Raw genomic sequence first — 13342 nt, forward strand, 5'->3', positions numbered from 1 at the left:
TTTGTGAATAATTTCAAGGTGGCGAACATACTTTCCTCTTTCTATTTTCCCCACCAAAAAAAAGCCAACAGCCCTGTGAGGTGGGTTGCCTCCTTCCTAGGGCCGAGAGAGAGTGACTGGTCCAAGGTCACCTATCTGACTTCATGCCTAATGCAGAACTAGAACTCACAGCCTCCTGGTTTTTAGCTTGGTGCCTTCACCCCTACACCAAACTGACTCTCATCTTTATAATTGTATATGGTATATTCCTAAGGTTGTTTTCTATAAAGGTCATTTTATGATGGCAATTGGGACTAGTATTTCCATCGCTAAGCAATACGGTTGTAAGGCATGACATCATGTGATACATTGCTTAGCAATGGCAATTCCGGCACTCCCGGTTGCCATTGTTAAACGAGGATCATTGGCTATTAAGCAAAGACTTCCTCAAAACTTTCTCTCAGTTTCCAATGAGCAGAGTCAATGGGGAAGCCAGCAGGAAGCCAACAGGGCAGTGAGCAGGTAAATGGCTGCTGACAGGTGGTGGAAGGTGCAGGCGCCATTATGATGTGAGCACAGTGTGACTGGGGGTGACCACCGTTGGGTACATGAGGGTTCATGAGGATGTGCAGGTAGCCAGCATGAGCAGGGTATATGCAGGCAGGTTTCCCACTGACATTGCTTGTGGGAAGCTGGCAGGGAAGGTTGCAATGGATGATCACATGACATGGAACATTGCAACCGTTTAAGTATGAGCCAATTGCTGAGTACCTGGATTGCAATCTTGTGACTGGGGGCGGGGCTGAGATGGCCAGACCTTTGAGGAACAATCATAAATATTCACTCAGTGCCGTTGCAACATTGAATGGTTGCTGAATGAGTGATTATTAACCGAGGACTACATACAATTCAAATCAAACACTCACTATTCCTTCGACAATGTGCGCAATGCTTTTTTTCCCCTGTCACTTTCAGTCTGTCAATCTGAGAATCACACTAGGAAAGTGTGATCTTTACACCCTTCATTTCTTTCCCCTGAGTCCAGTGATTTGGTGTTACCAGAGTCCCCAGCCAGCATAAGGAACGTGGGCACGTCCTATCATCTTCAATTTCAGCTTTTTTTCTTAAGAAGTCCTTTAGTTTTATTGGCCTTTGTGATGAAATGCTTGTTCTAATTGCAAAATGCTTAGCAAGTTTAGCTGGTTCATCCCCATTCACTGTGTGTGCGGTGCTTCCTCTATCATTGCACACTCTCATGGTTTGTCATGGACAATTTATTTGTTTCATTCAATTTCCATTGATCTCATTCATACAATGAGTGGTTTAGAAAGATTAGGAAATTTTCTAAAATGTATTCTATTTTCCTGGCACATTGGTGGTTTATTGTATATCAGAAATTGGGGCACCTACAAATGCCTAGAGAGGAACAAAAAATATGTAGACTCCCATAGTGAAGCTACAGTCATAGTTTTGGAAGTGATCTTAACACTTCAAGCATCTCAGAGTACAAATTGTTTAAGAACCCTCCCTGTCAGTTAGTTGGTCCCAGACTTCCCACAAAAAATTACTTTTGCAGTCTTCTGGAGTTCAGAAATGGACAAGTTAAGTGGATCAGAGGAATGGCAGCCAATATCGTCTCATGAACAGCTGTTTGAGTACTCTGCTCCTTCTAAGCCACTGGACTTTGAGAGGACAGAAAGAGGTAAGATTGTCCTTCTTAATATCTTTTAATATCTATTTATCCAAGCACATCTATGGGTGTGAATGTGCCCAAAAATCAAGATGGAAGTCATAACTGCAATTGAAGTCTATAGGTAGTTCTCAACTTACAGTCATCTGTCTAGTGACTGTGTGAAGTTATAAGAGCACTAAAATAACTGAGATATGACCAGTTGCCACCCTTCCGGCCCCATGGCATCCTCATGGTAATATGGTGAAAACTTGGGTGCTTGGCAACCAGCATGTATTTACAATGGTTGTGGGTGTCCCAGGGGTTATGTGACTGCCATTTGCAACCTTTCCGGCTGGCTTCTGGTAAGCAAAGTCAATGGGGGGAGCTTGATTCACTTAACAATTGTATGATTCACAAAACAACTGCAGTGATTCACTTAAGTACTCTGACAAAAAAGTGGCACAATTGGGTGCAAATGCACTTAACAACTGCCTTGCTTAACAATGGAAATTCTGATCTCATTTGTGGTCATAAGTCAAGGACTACCTGTATTTACTAGACTTCAATGCTGCTCTAATCCAAGACTGACTTTGGGTGGCTTAGAGACCTCAATGCACTAATGATTCAACAACATGGCTGGTGTTCAAAAATGTGTTGGAGCTGCCAAAAAAGCCAATGCAGTCCTGGGCTGCATTAACAGAGGGATAGAATCAAGATCACATGAAGTGTTAATACCACTTTACAATGCTTGGTAAGGCCGCTCTTGGAATACTGCATCCAGTTTTGGTTGCCACAATGTAAAAAAGATGTTGAGACTCTGGATAAAGTACAGAGAAGAGCAACAAAGATGATTAGGTGACTGGAGGCTAAAACATATAAGGAACGTTTGCTGGAATTGGGTATGTCTAGTTCAGTGGTGGCGAACCTTTTAGAGACCGAGTGCCCAAAACCTGCACCACCCCCTGGACTGCCCACCTGCTCTGCCGCCTGCCCCTGCTCCACCCCCTGCTCCACCTCGCCCATTCACAGGGCTGCCCACCACCTCCACGGCCCGCTGATCACCCAGGCAGCCCTGTAGCACCATGGCAGCCACGCCCTCCACCCGCACCCAGCAGCATCATCTGTGCGCTTGGGGGCATGAAGGTAGAGTCTTGTCCCTGCTGCCTGGCTGCCATGTTCTTGGCTGTGCTGCTCCACACAGGCCACGCCCGGGGTTGACTCTCCGGGGGGGGGGCTTCTGGTGATGAGGGGACTGCGGGGGGAGGTGGGGCTGGGGCAATGGCATGCGTGCCCACAGAGAGGGCTCTGAGTGCCTCCTCTGGCATGCGTACCATAGGTTCGCCACCACTGGTCTAGTTTAATGAAGAGAAGGATGAGGGGGTGACATGATAGCAGTGTTCCAATATCTCAGGGGCTGCCACAAAGAAGAGGGAGTCAACCTATTCTTCAAAGCACCTGAAGGCAGGACAAGAAGCAATGGGTGGAAACTAATCAAAGAGAGAAGCAACTTGGAACTAAGGAGACAGTTAGAACAATTAATCAGTGGAACAACTTGCCTCCAGCAGTTATGAATGCTCCAACACTGGAAACAGATTGGACAACCATTTGTCTGAATGGTATAGGGCAGTGATGGCGAACCTTTTAGAGACCGAGTGCCCGAACTGCAACCCAAAACCCACTTATGTATCGTCGGGTGCCGGGTGGGCGTGGCCCACTGGGTGGTTGTGGCCCATTGGGTGGGTGTGGCAATTGCGTGGGCGTGGCCCATTGGGTGGGCATGGCTGCGGTGGTAATGGCAGACTGGGTGGGATTAAAAAGTTCAATCAATCAATTCCAACTTTGTGAGATCTTTTTTTTTCCCATGAGAAGTTGAAATTGATTGAACCTATTTTTTTTTTTTGCACATGGTGGCAGAGGCCTAAAGCGAAAAGGTTTTATAAAACCCAGCCGAAGGCCTAGGACTGGGGCGACAGTACCCGTGCCCACAGAGAGGGCTTTGCATTCTACCTCTGGCACACGTGCCATAGGTTCGCCACCACGGGTATAGGGTTTCCTGCCTGAGTAGGACATTGACTAGAAGACTTCTAAGGTCCCTTCCAACTCTGTTATTCTGCATTCTGTAAATACTAAGGAAGATTCCACTTGCATTCATTCATCCCCTGCAGGAGAGCAAAATGCAAGACATGAGACCCCAAAGTCTTGCTGAAAAGCAAAGTCTCAGTCATCTTATTAAAACCCAGCAGGATTGGGACCAACCTAATATCTGGGAGATGATGTTCCATAGAAAGGGGCAGCTTCTCACCCCAAATGGTACAGCTGCAAAATGCGATATTTGCTTTTTATGCAGCCAGCAAAGGTCAGTTTTGTCATTCATTTCATTACTGCTGTGGAAATTTATTTATTCAAATAAACAGCAGTAAAGAAGTGCTAAATTTGTCCTTGAGTCTTGAAGTGAAGCCTGGGGGCTGCAGGATGCTCACTAGAACATTTCAAGCACTACGAAAAAATTTTTCTTTTTTTTCCAAGTCAACAGCTGGATTTTAAACCATATGTCATATACCATTTCTTTATTAATTAAAGCATTCAGATAGCTGTCCACCTTTCAACCAACTCTGGGCAGCTCCCAATCAAATCATAATTCCCAGTCAATCATAAATCATGGTTTGAAAACTTCAGGTATATGCTAAGCCAATGCCTACCAGTGCTCTGCAGAACCCAAGGTCTTCCAGGACACAGATAGAGGCACTGGCGTATGCTAGTGCAAAATATCCCAATATTACTTGGAAGGCAGTGTTTGGCCTCATGTAAGACTGCAAGAATAGTGGAACCTCAAATTCCCCTGCTTTCTGCTTCTTTAAGGAAGAAAATGTGGATTCCGCTTCATGGATCTGGAGGACGATTTACAACTTGGGTCCTTTTCAAGAATTATTGGAGGAAGAATGTCTGTACCAGGAGGGCAACCCTGGCAGGTATCTGTGGTTTTTTAAAAAAAGTTTGCTTATTGCTATTCCCAGGAACTGTAGTTCATCTTTTTTAAAAAAAACAACAACAAAGTTTAGCATTTATAGGTAACCCTTGTTGAGTGATTGTGGCCATACAGTGACCGTTTTGCAGCTGTGATGGTGACGACAGAACAATTTGGAACCAATTCTTGCATTTTTGACCTTCACGGGTCTGTAAAGCAAAGGCAAGCTGAAGTAAGATTGTAAGCTCAGTTGCGGTTTCACTTACTGACTGAGTTGTGGGCCCCAGCTGTGTTTGGTAAAGAAGGACTAGCTGCATAGCTAAACCAGAAATAGCAGATGTCCCTCAGCAAGTTCTCTAACAACTTCCAAATGCATGTATCAGCTGCACAGTAGAATGGTCAAGGGAAATGTTTTGTAGTCCAGGACTCACTGACTGGTACCTATTGTTGTGATTCAGGGTCAGCCTGTGGGTTCGGGAGTTGGGTCGGACGACTCAGAGGAGGAGGAGGGGGGTGTTGAAGAGCTTGCTGAGGGGATTGGACAGCTTGATGAGAGCCCCCAGCAAGGCCCCTCTCATCTGGTCACGATGCAGACCCAGCTGTGTGAGCCTGACAGCGTGGATGAAGATGACCCACAGCTGGCCCTGTTCAAGGACACCCGACACAGGAGGCAGTCAGTCAGGAGTAAACAGAGGGAGGCAATGGGGCACCTCGGAAGGAGGCACAGAGAGGCCACGCCCTGAACTGTATTTAAGGGGAATGTGTGGGAGGGCTGGTTTGCTGAAGGCAACCGCTTGGATTGTTCCTGCTTCTTAGCTCGTGTTTTATGGTTGGTGTCTTGTCTTGCTTTTGTTTTATGTGAATAAATTTGGCAGGCTTTATTCCAGCCTCTTGCCGTTTGTAAAGGGGTCGTCCCTGCTTTTGCTGCAGGGCCGGTAGCAGGCTGGTACAGAACACCTATATTAAATACCAGTGAAGTTCTAATAATGCTTTGGCAAGACAAACTCGTTTGTATCAGTTCTATGATTGATGTCCCTAGAATACAAGGACAAACTTTTGCTGCTGTTCACAACTCCCTTGTCTAATCAAACTTCTAATTGGCCAGGCTGGCTTATGGCAGCCACTTAAAACAAAATCTGTACATTTGCGAAACTCTTTTTTTTCCCCAGTCATCTGGTTTCTGTCTTCTGCCATCCTCCCTCTCTCCACTTAATAGGTCTCCATCAAGCGAGGCCGGTCTCATTTCTGCGGTGGCAGTTTGATTGGTGATGATGTGGTGGTCACTGCAGCTCACTGCGTCATAGATTTCGATCTGTAAGTTATATTTTATATAAATTGCTTGGAGAGGAACCAAAAGCAATTGAAGAAGATGCCTGGTTACTTGTCTGCTGAGATACGGTGGCAGCTTCTGGAGTAGCATGTGCATAAAGCTTGTGGAATCTGCAGGCAGAATGTAAACTAAGGCTGAAGGGAGGAAGTGTTAGTGCAATATTTATTAACCTTGGCGACTTTGAGATGATGGTCTTCAGTTCCCAAAATTCCCTAGACATCCCAGGGAGTCTGGGAAAGGAATAGAGGAGAGAGAGAGAAAGAGCAGACATAAACAATCAGGAGACAGTAGATTAGTTAGATGTCAACTTATCACATAAATGATAGTTTAATCCAGATGGGGGGAAAATCTGGGGAGAAGCATTTCAAACATTCAAAAAGGTTCTCCCATAATTATCTAATTATAAACAAGAATGAGAAATTTATCCCAACTTTCCAAAATGTCATGACCAGCATTGTACATAACACTGAAATTTTGGTCATTCTTGAATTTTTAATCTTGTCCACTTGTGTGGCAAGATCAAACTAATGCTGTAGGTACCAATGGTGACTAGTCTATTTCTTGGATGCTTACCCAATAGCAATTGCATTTGAAGCAAAATACTGTGGCTGTGAGGCATGAGGGCCCAGTGGTTAAAGACACTGAGCTTGTTGGCTGGAAAGCTGACAGCCCAGGTTCGAGGCCCAAGAGCTGTGCAACGGGATGAGTTCCCGTTCCTTGCTCCAGCTCCTGCCCATCTAGCAGTTTGAAAGCAGGCAAATATTAAGTAGATTAACAGATACCATTTCAGTGGGAAAGTAATAGTGTTCCATGTGCCTTTGGTATATGCTGGCTATGCTGGCCACATGACCACAGAAAATGTCTTTGGAAAATGCTGGCTCCCTCAGCCAAGAAACTGAGATGAGCATCACACCTTAGAGTTGGACACGACTGGACAGGGAAACTTTTATCTTCACTGCATGCTTTGCACATTAAAGTGGCTCTGTCTGGGTGCTTGCCAGGCGTGTTGTGAATTCCAGTTTCTAAGAAGGAAGCCTTGGAATTCTGGGATTCTGGCTAGAAATTCTGGGAGTTGCAAACCCCAGAAAAAGGCTGTTTGTAAGTCCATGAGAGCTGATGATAAAAATGAATTTGCTAATAGGTTTCAGTACATTAATTTGACTACTTTGTTGTAGAATTTGCTGGGTATCACCTCTGCAAGTTTAGGGATTTTTTCTCCTGTGTAGAAGAATCAAGGAATCATAACTTTGGTTTTACTACATTGGATGTCTAATTTGTGCAAAAGCCAACTGGCTGAATAATAATTCTTTCCACTCTTTTTAAGAAAAGTTGTGAAGAATCTGATTGTGACTGTTGGTGAGTTTGATCTTGGCAGTGTGGATGAAGAAGAACAGAGCGTCCCAGTCTCTGAAATTGTTGTCCATCCTGACTTCAACAGATTTGGGTATATGGATTCAGATATAGCACTGCTGTATTTGCAACACCAGGTACAATATGGTAAGAAGAGATTTGAGTGAAGCACTATTAAAGAAAATGGTTGGAATGTATGCCAAAAATGGGGAAGGCTTGAGAGAGGAAGGTTGTAACTCAATCTCCCAACTTTGGGAAAGCCTATGACCTCAGTAGAAGGGGTGTGGCCAAGATTTTTTTTTGTGTGTGCAAAAGTAAAGGAAGTTAAGGATGGGGATAGGAGCAAGAGAGTTTGTAGAGGCAAACTATACTCTGGAACCTAGGAACAAATTTTTGATTTCTCATTGGATTCTTTTTTTAAAAGGGGAGGGGAAAAAACTGGAGATCAAATCTGGAAACTTCTACATGCAGCATTTCTGTATCATTGAGCTATTCTTTGGGCATAAAAATGTAGAAATGAAATCTTCTCTGTGAAATTCATGGGCGTTCATCAAAAGAAAACATTGATTTAAAATTTCCTTCTTTTAGGCTATGAAGTACAGCCTATCTGTCTTCCCCACAAGGAAGATTTATTTGAAGCTGGAACACTTTGTGTTGTGAGTGGATGGGGCAAAACCTCTGAGGGTGAGTATTTTGTCCTGAGCTTCCTAAGGAGAGTGGCATGTGAAGTTTGCTATTGACTTACTTTTTAATTATTCCAGAATGAACCTGCAGAACTACAAAACATAGTGGGACTCACTATTAGCTTTGTTGCCTAGAGCTGCTGAGAGCCATTGTACTGGACCTTATAAAGGCCAGTTTCTCCTCCATACTGGCTCACCATCTTTCTCCTATTATCTCATGGATTTTCCTCACTAATGAATTGAAATGCTTCATATAAAACTCTATCAGCATGGACCATCTCAATGCTACACTCCATCCTGCTTCTAATGCCTCTGTTTGAAGTCACAGTGGTTATCTGGCTTCTCTCTAAGGCAGGGTCTCCCAACTTTGGCAACTTTAAGAGGCATGGACTTCAACTACCCAGATTTCCCAGCAAGGGGAATTCTGAAAGTTGATGTCCACACATCTTAAAGTTGCCAGTTTTACCCTCTGCTCTAGGTAATAGAGGCAAGACCCAACAGATTTTACAGTTTGAAATTACCCCTGGACAGTGTTAGCTGAAGGACAACATAAGACTGACTCACACAGGGTCCAGGGACAAGTTATAGGCAACATTGTGAGACCTTATGGAAAAGAGATTTTGGGGTTATGGATTTGTTCCAAGGTTTAAGTGCAAGTGGGGAAAGACCATCAATCATATTTCATTCTGTGGCATCTTCTGCTCTACATTTCCACCCTCAATATGAGCATTTGGTAGTGACCCAGCCCAACATCTAGTCATCTGGAATGATGAGCACTTAAGGGATTGTATGGCACATCAAAGTAATTGGGAAGAGCATGAACAACCTTGCTACTTGGGCACCCTCCAGAGATATTGGTCTGTATGACAACAATTATGGCCAGTACACTATGAGAGAGGTCATTAATCTTCTTTGAAGGAAAAGCCTTGAAGCTGCTTGGAGCTTTGAAGTTTCCTTGCCAATTACAGTATAAAAGTAGGAAAGATCTATTTTTCTCAGGAAGGCTTGAAAGAGGCAGAGTGGATGTTAAAGGAAACTATAGCTCTATAGACATTGAACACTGAAGAAAGTTCTAGGATTGCATTGGCTGTTTTAACTAGGAGGATGGAGTGATTTTGGCTGGGTAATCTTAACATATCCTACCTTGAGGTGGATGCATAAGTTGCCTAGAATTTTGCACTGAGAGAATCAGCAGATTTGTAAAACACTTTAGGGCAATGTTTTTCAACCTTGGCAACTATGAGATGTCTGGACTTCAACTCCCAGAATTCCCCAGTCAACTGGGGAACTGCCTGGGGAATTCTGGGAGTTTGAAGTCCACACATCTCAGAATTGCCAAGGTTGAAAGCACACCTTTCTTGCCTGCTTCAGGACTAATGGAAAAGTTCATTGAGATCTGTGTTCAAACAGTAGAGAAAATGCCTTAAGATGCATGAACTTGCTGCCTCTTAATTAGCATTTTGAAAAACAGGGATTTTCCTTTTATCATGTGCCATTATTTCTGTTATATACTGGGTTCTTTGCTTGATTGATGAGATGAGGCAAGTGAGCTCAGCAAGAATCATTCTTTATTTGCTTACAGGAGCTGAACTGAGAAACAGGGCTGCAAATAAAACTATTTATACCCTGGCCTCTAGGTGGCAGCCAATAGGTTTAAAGCAACCTATTGCCACCCTAGAAGCAGCCAATGGTGGCGCTGGAGACGGGTTGTCTGAGGAGCTGGGAGCCGTTAGCCAGCTTCCCTGCTTAAACAACCTTCCAGCGATTAACCCCACATGATACTCTTTAGTAAGACAAAACCCAATACATTACAATTTCCATTATTAAAAAAAATCATAATCTAAAATTTATTTTAGGGTGATTATTTCAGGGCATTAAATTTTATATTAAGGTTTTTGTTAAAAAATATTGTTTATATTTTTAATACAAACTGAAAGATGGTTTACTACCTGAATGTTACCACCTGCCCTAGGGCACAGTAGACCCCACAAAATTAGGATGGCTCCAGACATTAGGCCAGGAAGTTGAGGGAGCCGTCTTTATTATCTTTTGCTAAACTTCTATAACCTGGGTAAGACATGTCTTCTCCTTGTTATCTTTTTTTTCCTTTGGAATTTTGTGAGCCACTCAGAGTTGTCTGCGAGGAGGCTGCAGTATAGTCTGAATAAATGAATAGATAAATAAAATTAATGTTCCTTATCACCGTTTCTTTGGGTTTTTAACTGCTGCATTAAGAAGTCATTTGGAATGCCGAGATGTTGTTTGGGGTTTCAACATCACAATAGTTTCACTCGTTTAGTTTTATTTGGCTTATTGTATGAACCCAGCCACTGTGGGAATGTGTGGATTGATCAACAAACCAAGTCAGAGCAAATTAAATCAAAACTTTATGATAGTTATTGACCAAAAATTCAATAAGATAAATGAAATTTGATACATAATGAAATGTATTCAAAAGAGACAATAAAAAAATGAAAAGGAAACAAAAAGACTAAAATACCTCCTCACCAGTCAATTGACACTCAGATAAGAAGATTAACACCAAAGTTAACATTAGACAAACAATCAAGGAATTACCAAACAAGCTAATGATAAACAACAGCCCAATCAAAGAACCACCAAGACCATCCCACCAATACTAACAGAGCAAACCACTAGTTTATAAAATAAGAGTAAACCGCTTCCCTACTAGCACTGATGATGTTACCTAGTTTGGTAATCAAACGTCTGCAGGAAAACAGCCAAGTTCAGAGAGCGCACATAATGAAATATTCAACGTTTTTTTAGAATGTAAGCATGGTTACCAAAGACATCCTGTCCATTAATGGTGACCTTCTCATGGCAAAGTGATGTCACTAAGTAGCAACATTTTGCCATAAGATAAGTGAATTTAGGATTTCTATCAACTATAAAGTAGCTTTCATACAATTCTTCCAATGCAAATAGGACTTTTCTTTAAACCGATGGTTGGAGTAGCTGTCTCTCTCTCTCAAAAAACAGAGGCCCAATCAAATTTTAGTGTGATAGTGAGGATATGCAAACTATTAGCTTGGGTATGCTTTCCTGTTCTGAGATTTCTTGGAAAATACTTTTTTTGGATCCCGAAGATTTGTTTTCTTTTGCAGCTGGGTCCCTGTCAAACATCCTACAGGAAGTGGCACTCCCCCTCGTTGACAGCCTAACCTGCAGTGAACTGTTGAAAGCTTTAAATTTGCCTCCAATACCGAGGTCCATGCTGTGTGCTGGTTTTCCAGATGGTGGAAGAGATGCGTGCAAGGTAGAAACCATACCACAAGGGTTTAAAGCACCCCAGAAAAAGAATTTGCAAGCTGTCCCAAATCAATTTTGTTCTTTCAATGTTAGGACGATCCCCCATGTTTCTCATGGTGTCCTTTATTTTTTTCCCTCTAATTAAGGGCAATGCACCAATACGGTGAAATAATTGCTGGAATTGTACTTCTAGTTTTATTGCCTTGATGAAAATACTGACCCATCTGATAATTTGAATCATAACTTACAAGGGTCCACTCAATGCCAGGATCTTAAACAGTTGTCTCCCATATTTTTTTTAAAGCTAGAAAAGAAGAATAGATGCACAAAATGTGCTTGCAGCCTTGGTTTATGTGATACTCTTTTTTATCTTTGTGATTGAGACAAATTTGAATTTAGTGTATTTGCTGGATTTCTTTTCTTTCAAGATAATACAATACAATCGGGCAATACAGTATTGAAATGGTGTTGATTAGAAAGTAGGACATTTTGGTCTATGCCAGTGTTTTTCAACATTGGCAACTTTAAGAGATATGGACTTCATCCCCCAACCTACTTCACAGGGTTGATATGGGGAGGGGGGAAATGGACGAAGAAATGTTGTATATCCTCCTTGAGCTCCAGAATGGAAGGCAAGCTCTAAATTCAATACATCCAATAAAATAATGTGGAGAGGGCATCACGTTCTTGGCATTTTTCTAAAAATGTGGATTGTGCTACCACTTGCTTATCTGGAAGGGTTCTTCTCATATTATGTTGTATATCAGGGTGATTCTGGAGGCCCTCTGGCATGTAGGAAAGCCAGTGGCATCTGGACATTGGCAGGCATCACCTCATGGGGAATTGGCTGTGGAAAAGGCTGGCTTATGGACAAGAGGATCAATGGCAGTAGAGGTTCTCCAGGCATTTTCTCTAAAGTGGATGAGCTCCTGGATTTCATTACTCAACATATGATCAGTAGTGAGTATTGCTTTGAACTCATCCTTCTTTCACCATTGATAATCCTCTAGGATTACATGATTCTTTGGCCCCATAGCAAAAAGTGGAGGGATGGGGGTGGTTGTTCTCTCTGGAATCTTTCAATTTCTAAGGGTTCTCCCTTTAGTAATCTTTAATACACTCTATGGTGACCAAGTCAGAAAACAGTAGAGTTAATGAAGATGGGATGGGACTGGTGTTTAGTGGCTTTCTTTTTAGACATCTAGGCATTCAAAGGGAGAGTGCTTCTCATGTATTTTTTCCAAATTGAAGAGAGAGAGGTACAGTTCCTTGCTCCCCTATGATCATAGTGTTCATGTGGTCAACCTCTAGATGAAAATATAAAGTGATATTTGGTAAATCAGTGGCAGAAAGTACACAATTACTGGGTCAAGTGATGCTTTGTTCTGAAAACGTTTTACTGTACTCTGCCAATAATAATCTGGAATGAGCACCTGCATTACAGAGGGAGAAATTTTGCCGCTCAGAACTTCCCCAGAAGGAGACCTGGATCAAGAGATTCTGCAGGGGGAAGGGAGAAAAGGGTTCTGGGCAACCACACCCTAGAAGCTGATAAAGAAGAATATTTGTAGCTCAGGGTTGAAATGAGGGGTCCTTGGTGCGCTCTGAGCTTGAAACCAAGCTCAGAGAGGACCAAGTACACCTCATCCTAGAATCTCTCAGAATATATCTAGTAGCTTAGGAAGTTATAGTTTTAGTTTGGCAACATTGATCTTAGGCTCATGCCCAGAGATGAGACTGAGATCCAGTCAAGTGCAATCTTTGTTTGCTTACATCTAATACAGGGCTCCTCAACCCCCGGTCCGTGGACCAATACCGGGCCAAGGAATGCCAGCAACTGGTCCTCACAAACAAGCAAAGCCCCATCCATGGGATGCAGGCAGCACACAAAACCACGCACCCTCCGATCCGTGGAAAAACCTTTCTCTACGGAACCAGTTCCCAGTGCCCAAAAGGTTGGGGACCACTGATCTAATAGACTGAATCTTGCTTTCTGTAACTTTCTAAGGTAATGGATACTTAGAGATTCTAAGATGTAGTTACCCTGAACCTCTTCCCCTTCCCCCCCTCCAGCTCAGGATTGCTCAGTTTCT

At 42.8% G+C, this 13342-nt stretch overlaps 1 protein-coding gene across 1 annotated transcript in view; it reads left to right on the forward strand.

Moving 5' to 3' along the window:
* Positions 1–1572: 1572 nt before the first annotated feature.
* The window catches only part of OVCH1 (ovochymase 1), a gene marked incomplete at both ends in the record, with an annotated part of 53869 nt that continues 42099 nt past the window's right edge, over positions 1573–13342 (forward strand). The window contains 7 exons of the mRNA XM_081330655.1: positions 1573–1681; positions 4511–4620; positions 5833–5930; positions 7271–7443; positions 7885–7980; positions 11105–11256; positions 12017–12209. Of these exons, the coding sequence (XP_081186781.1) occupies positions 1573–1681; positions 4511–4620; positions 5833–5930; positions 7271–7443; positions 7885–7980; positions 11105–11256; positions 12017–12209 (931 nt within the window). The remainder of the gene's footprint in view (positions 1682–4510; positions 4621–5832; positions 5931–7270; positions 7444–7884; positions 7981–11104; positions 11257–12016; positions 12210–13342) is intronic.

This window comes from Vipera berus (assembly GCF_964194415.1).
Source record: "Vipera berus genome assembly, chromosome: 6".
In the NCBI taxonomy this organism is placed as follows: Eukaryota; Metazoa; Chordata; class Lepidosauria; order Squamata; family Viperidae; genus Vipera; species Vipera berus.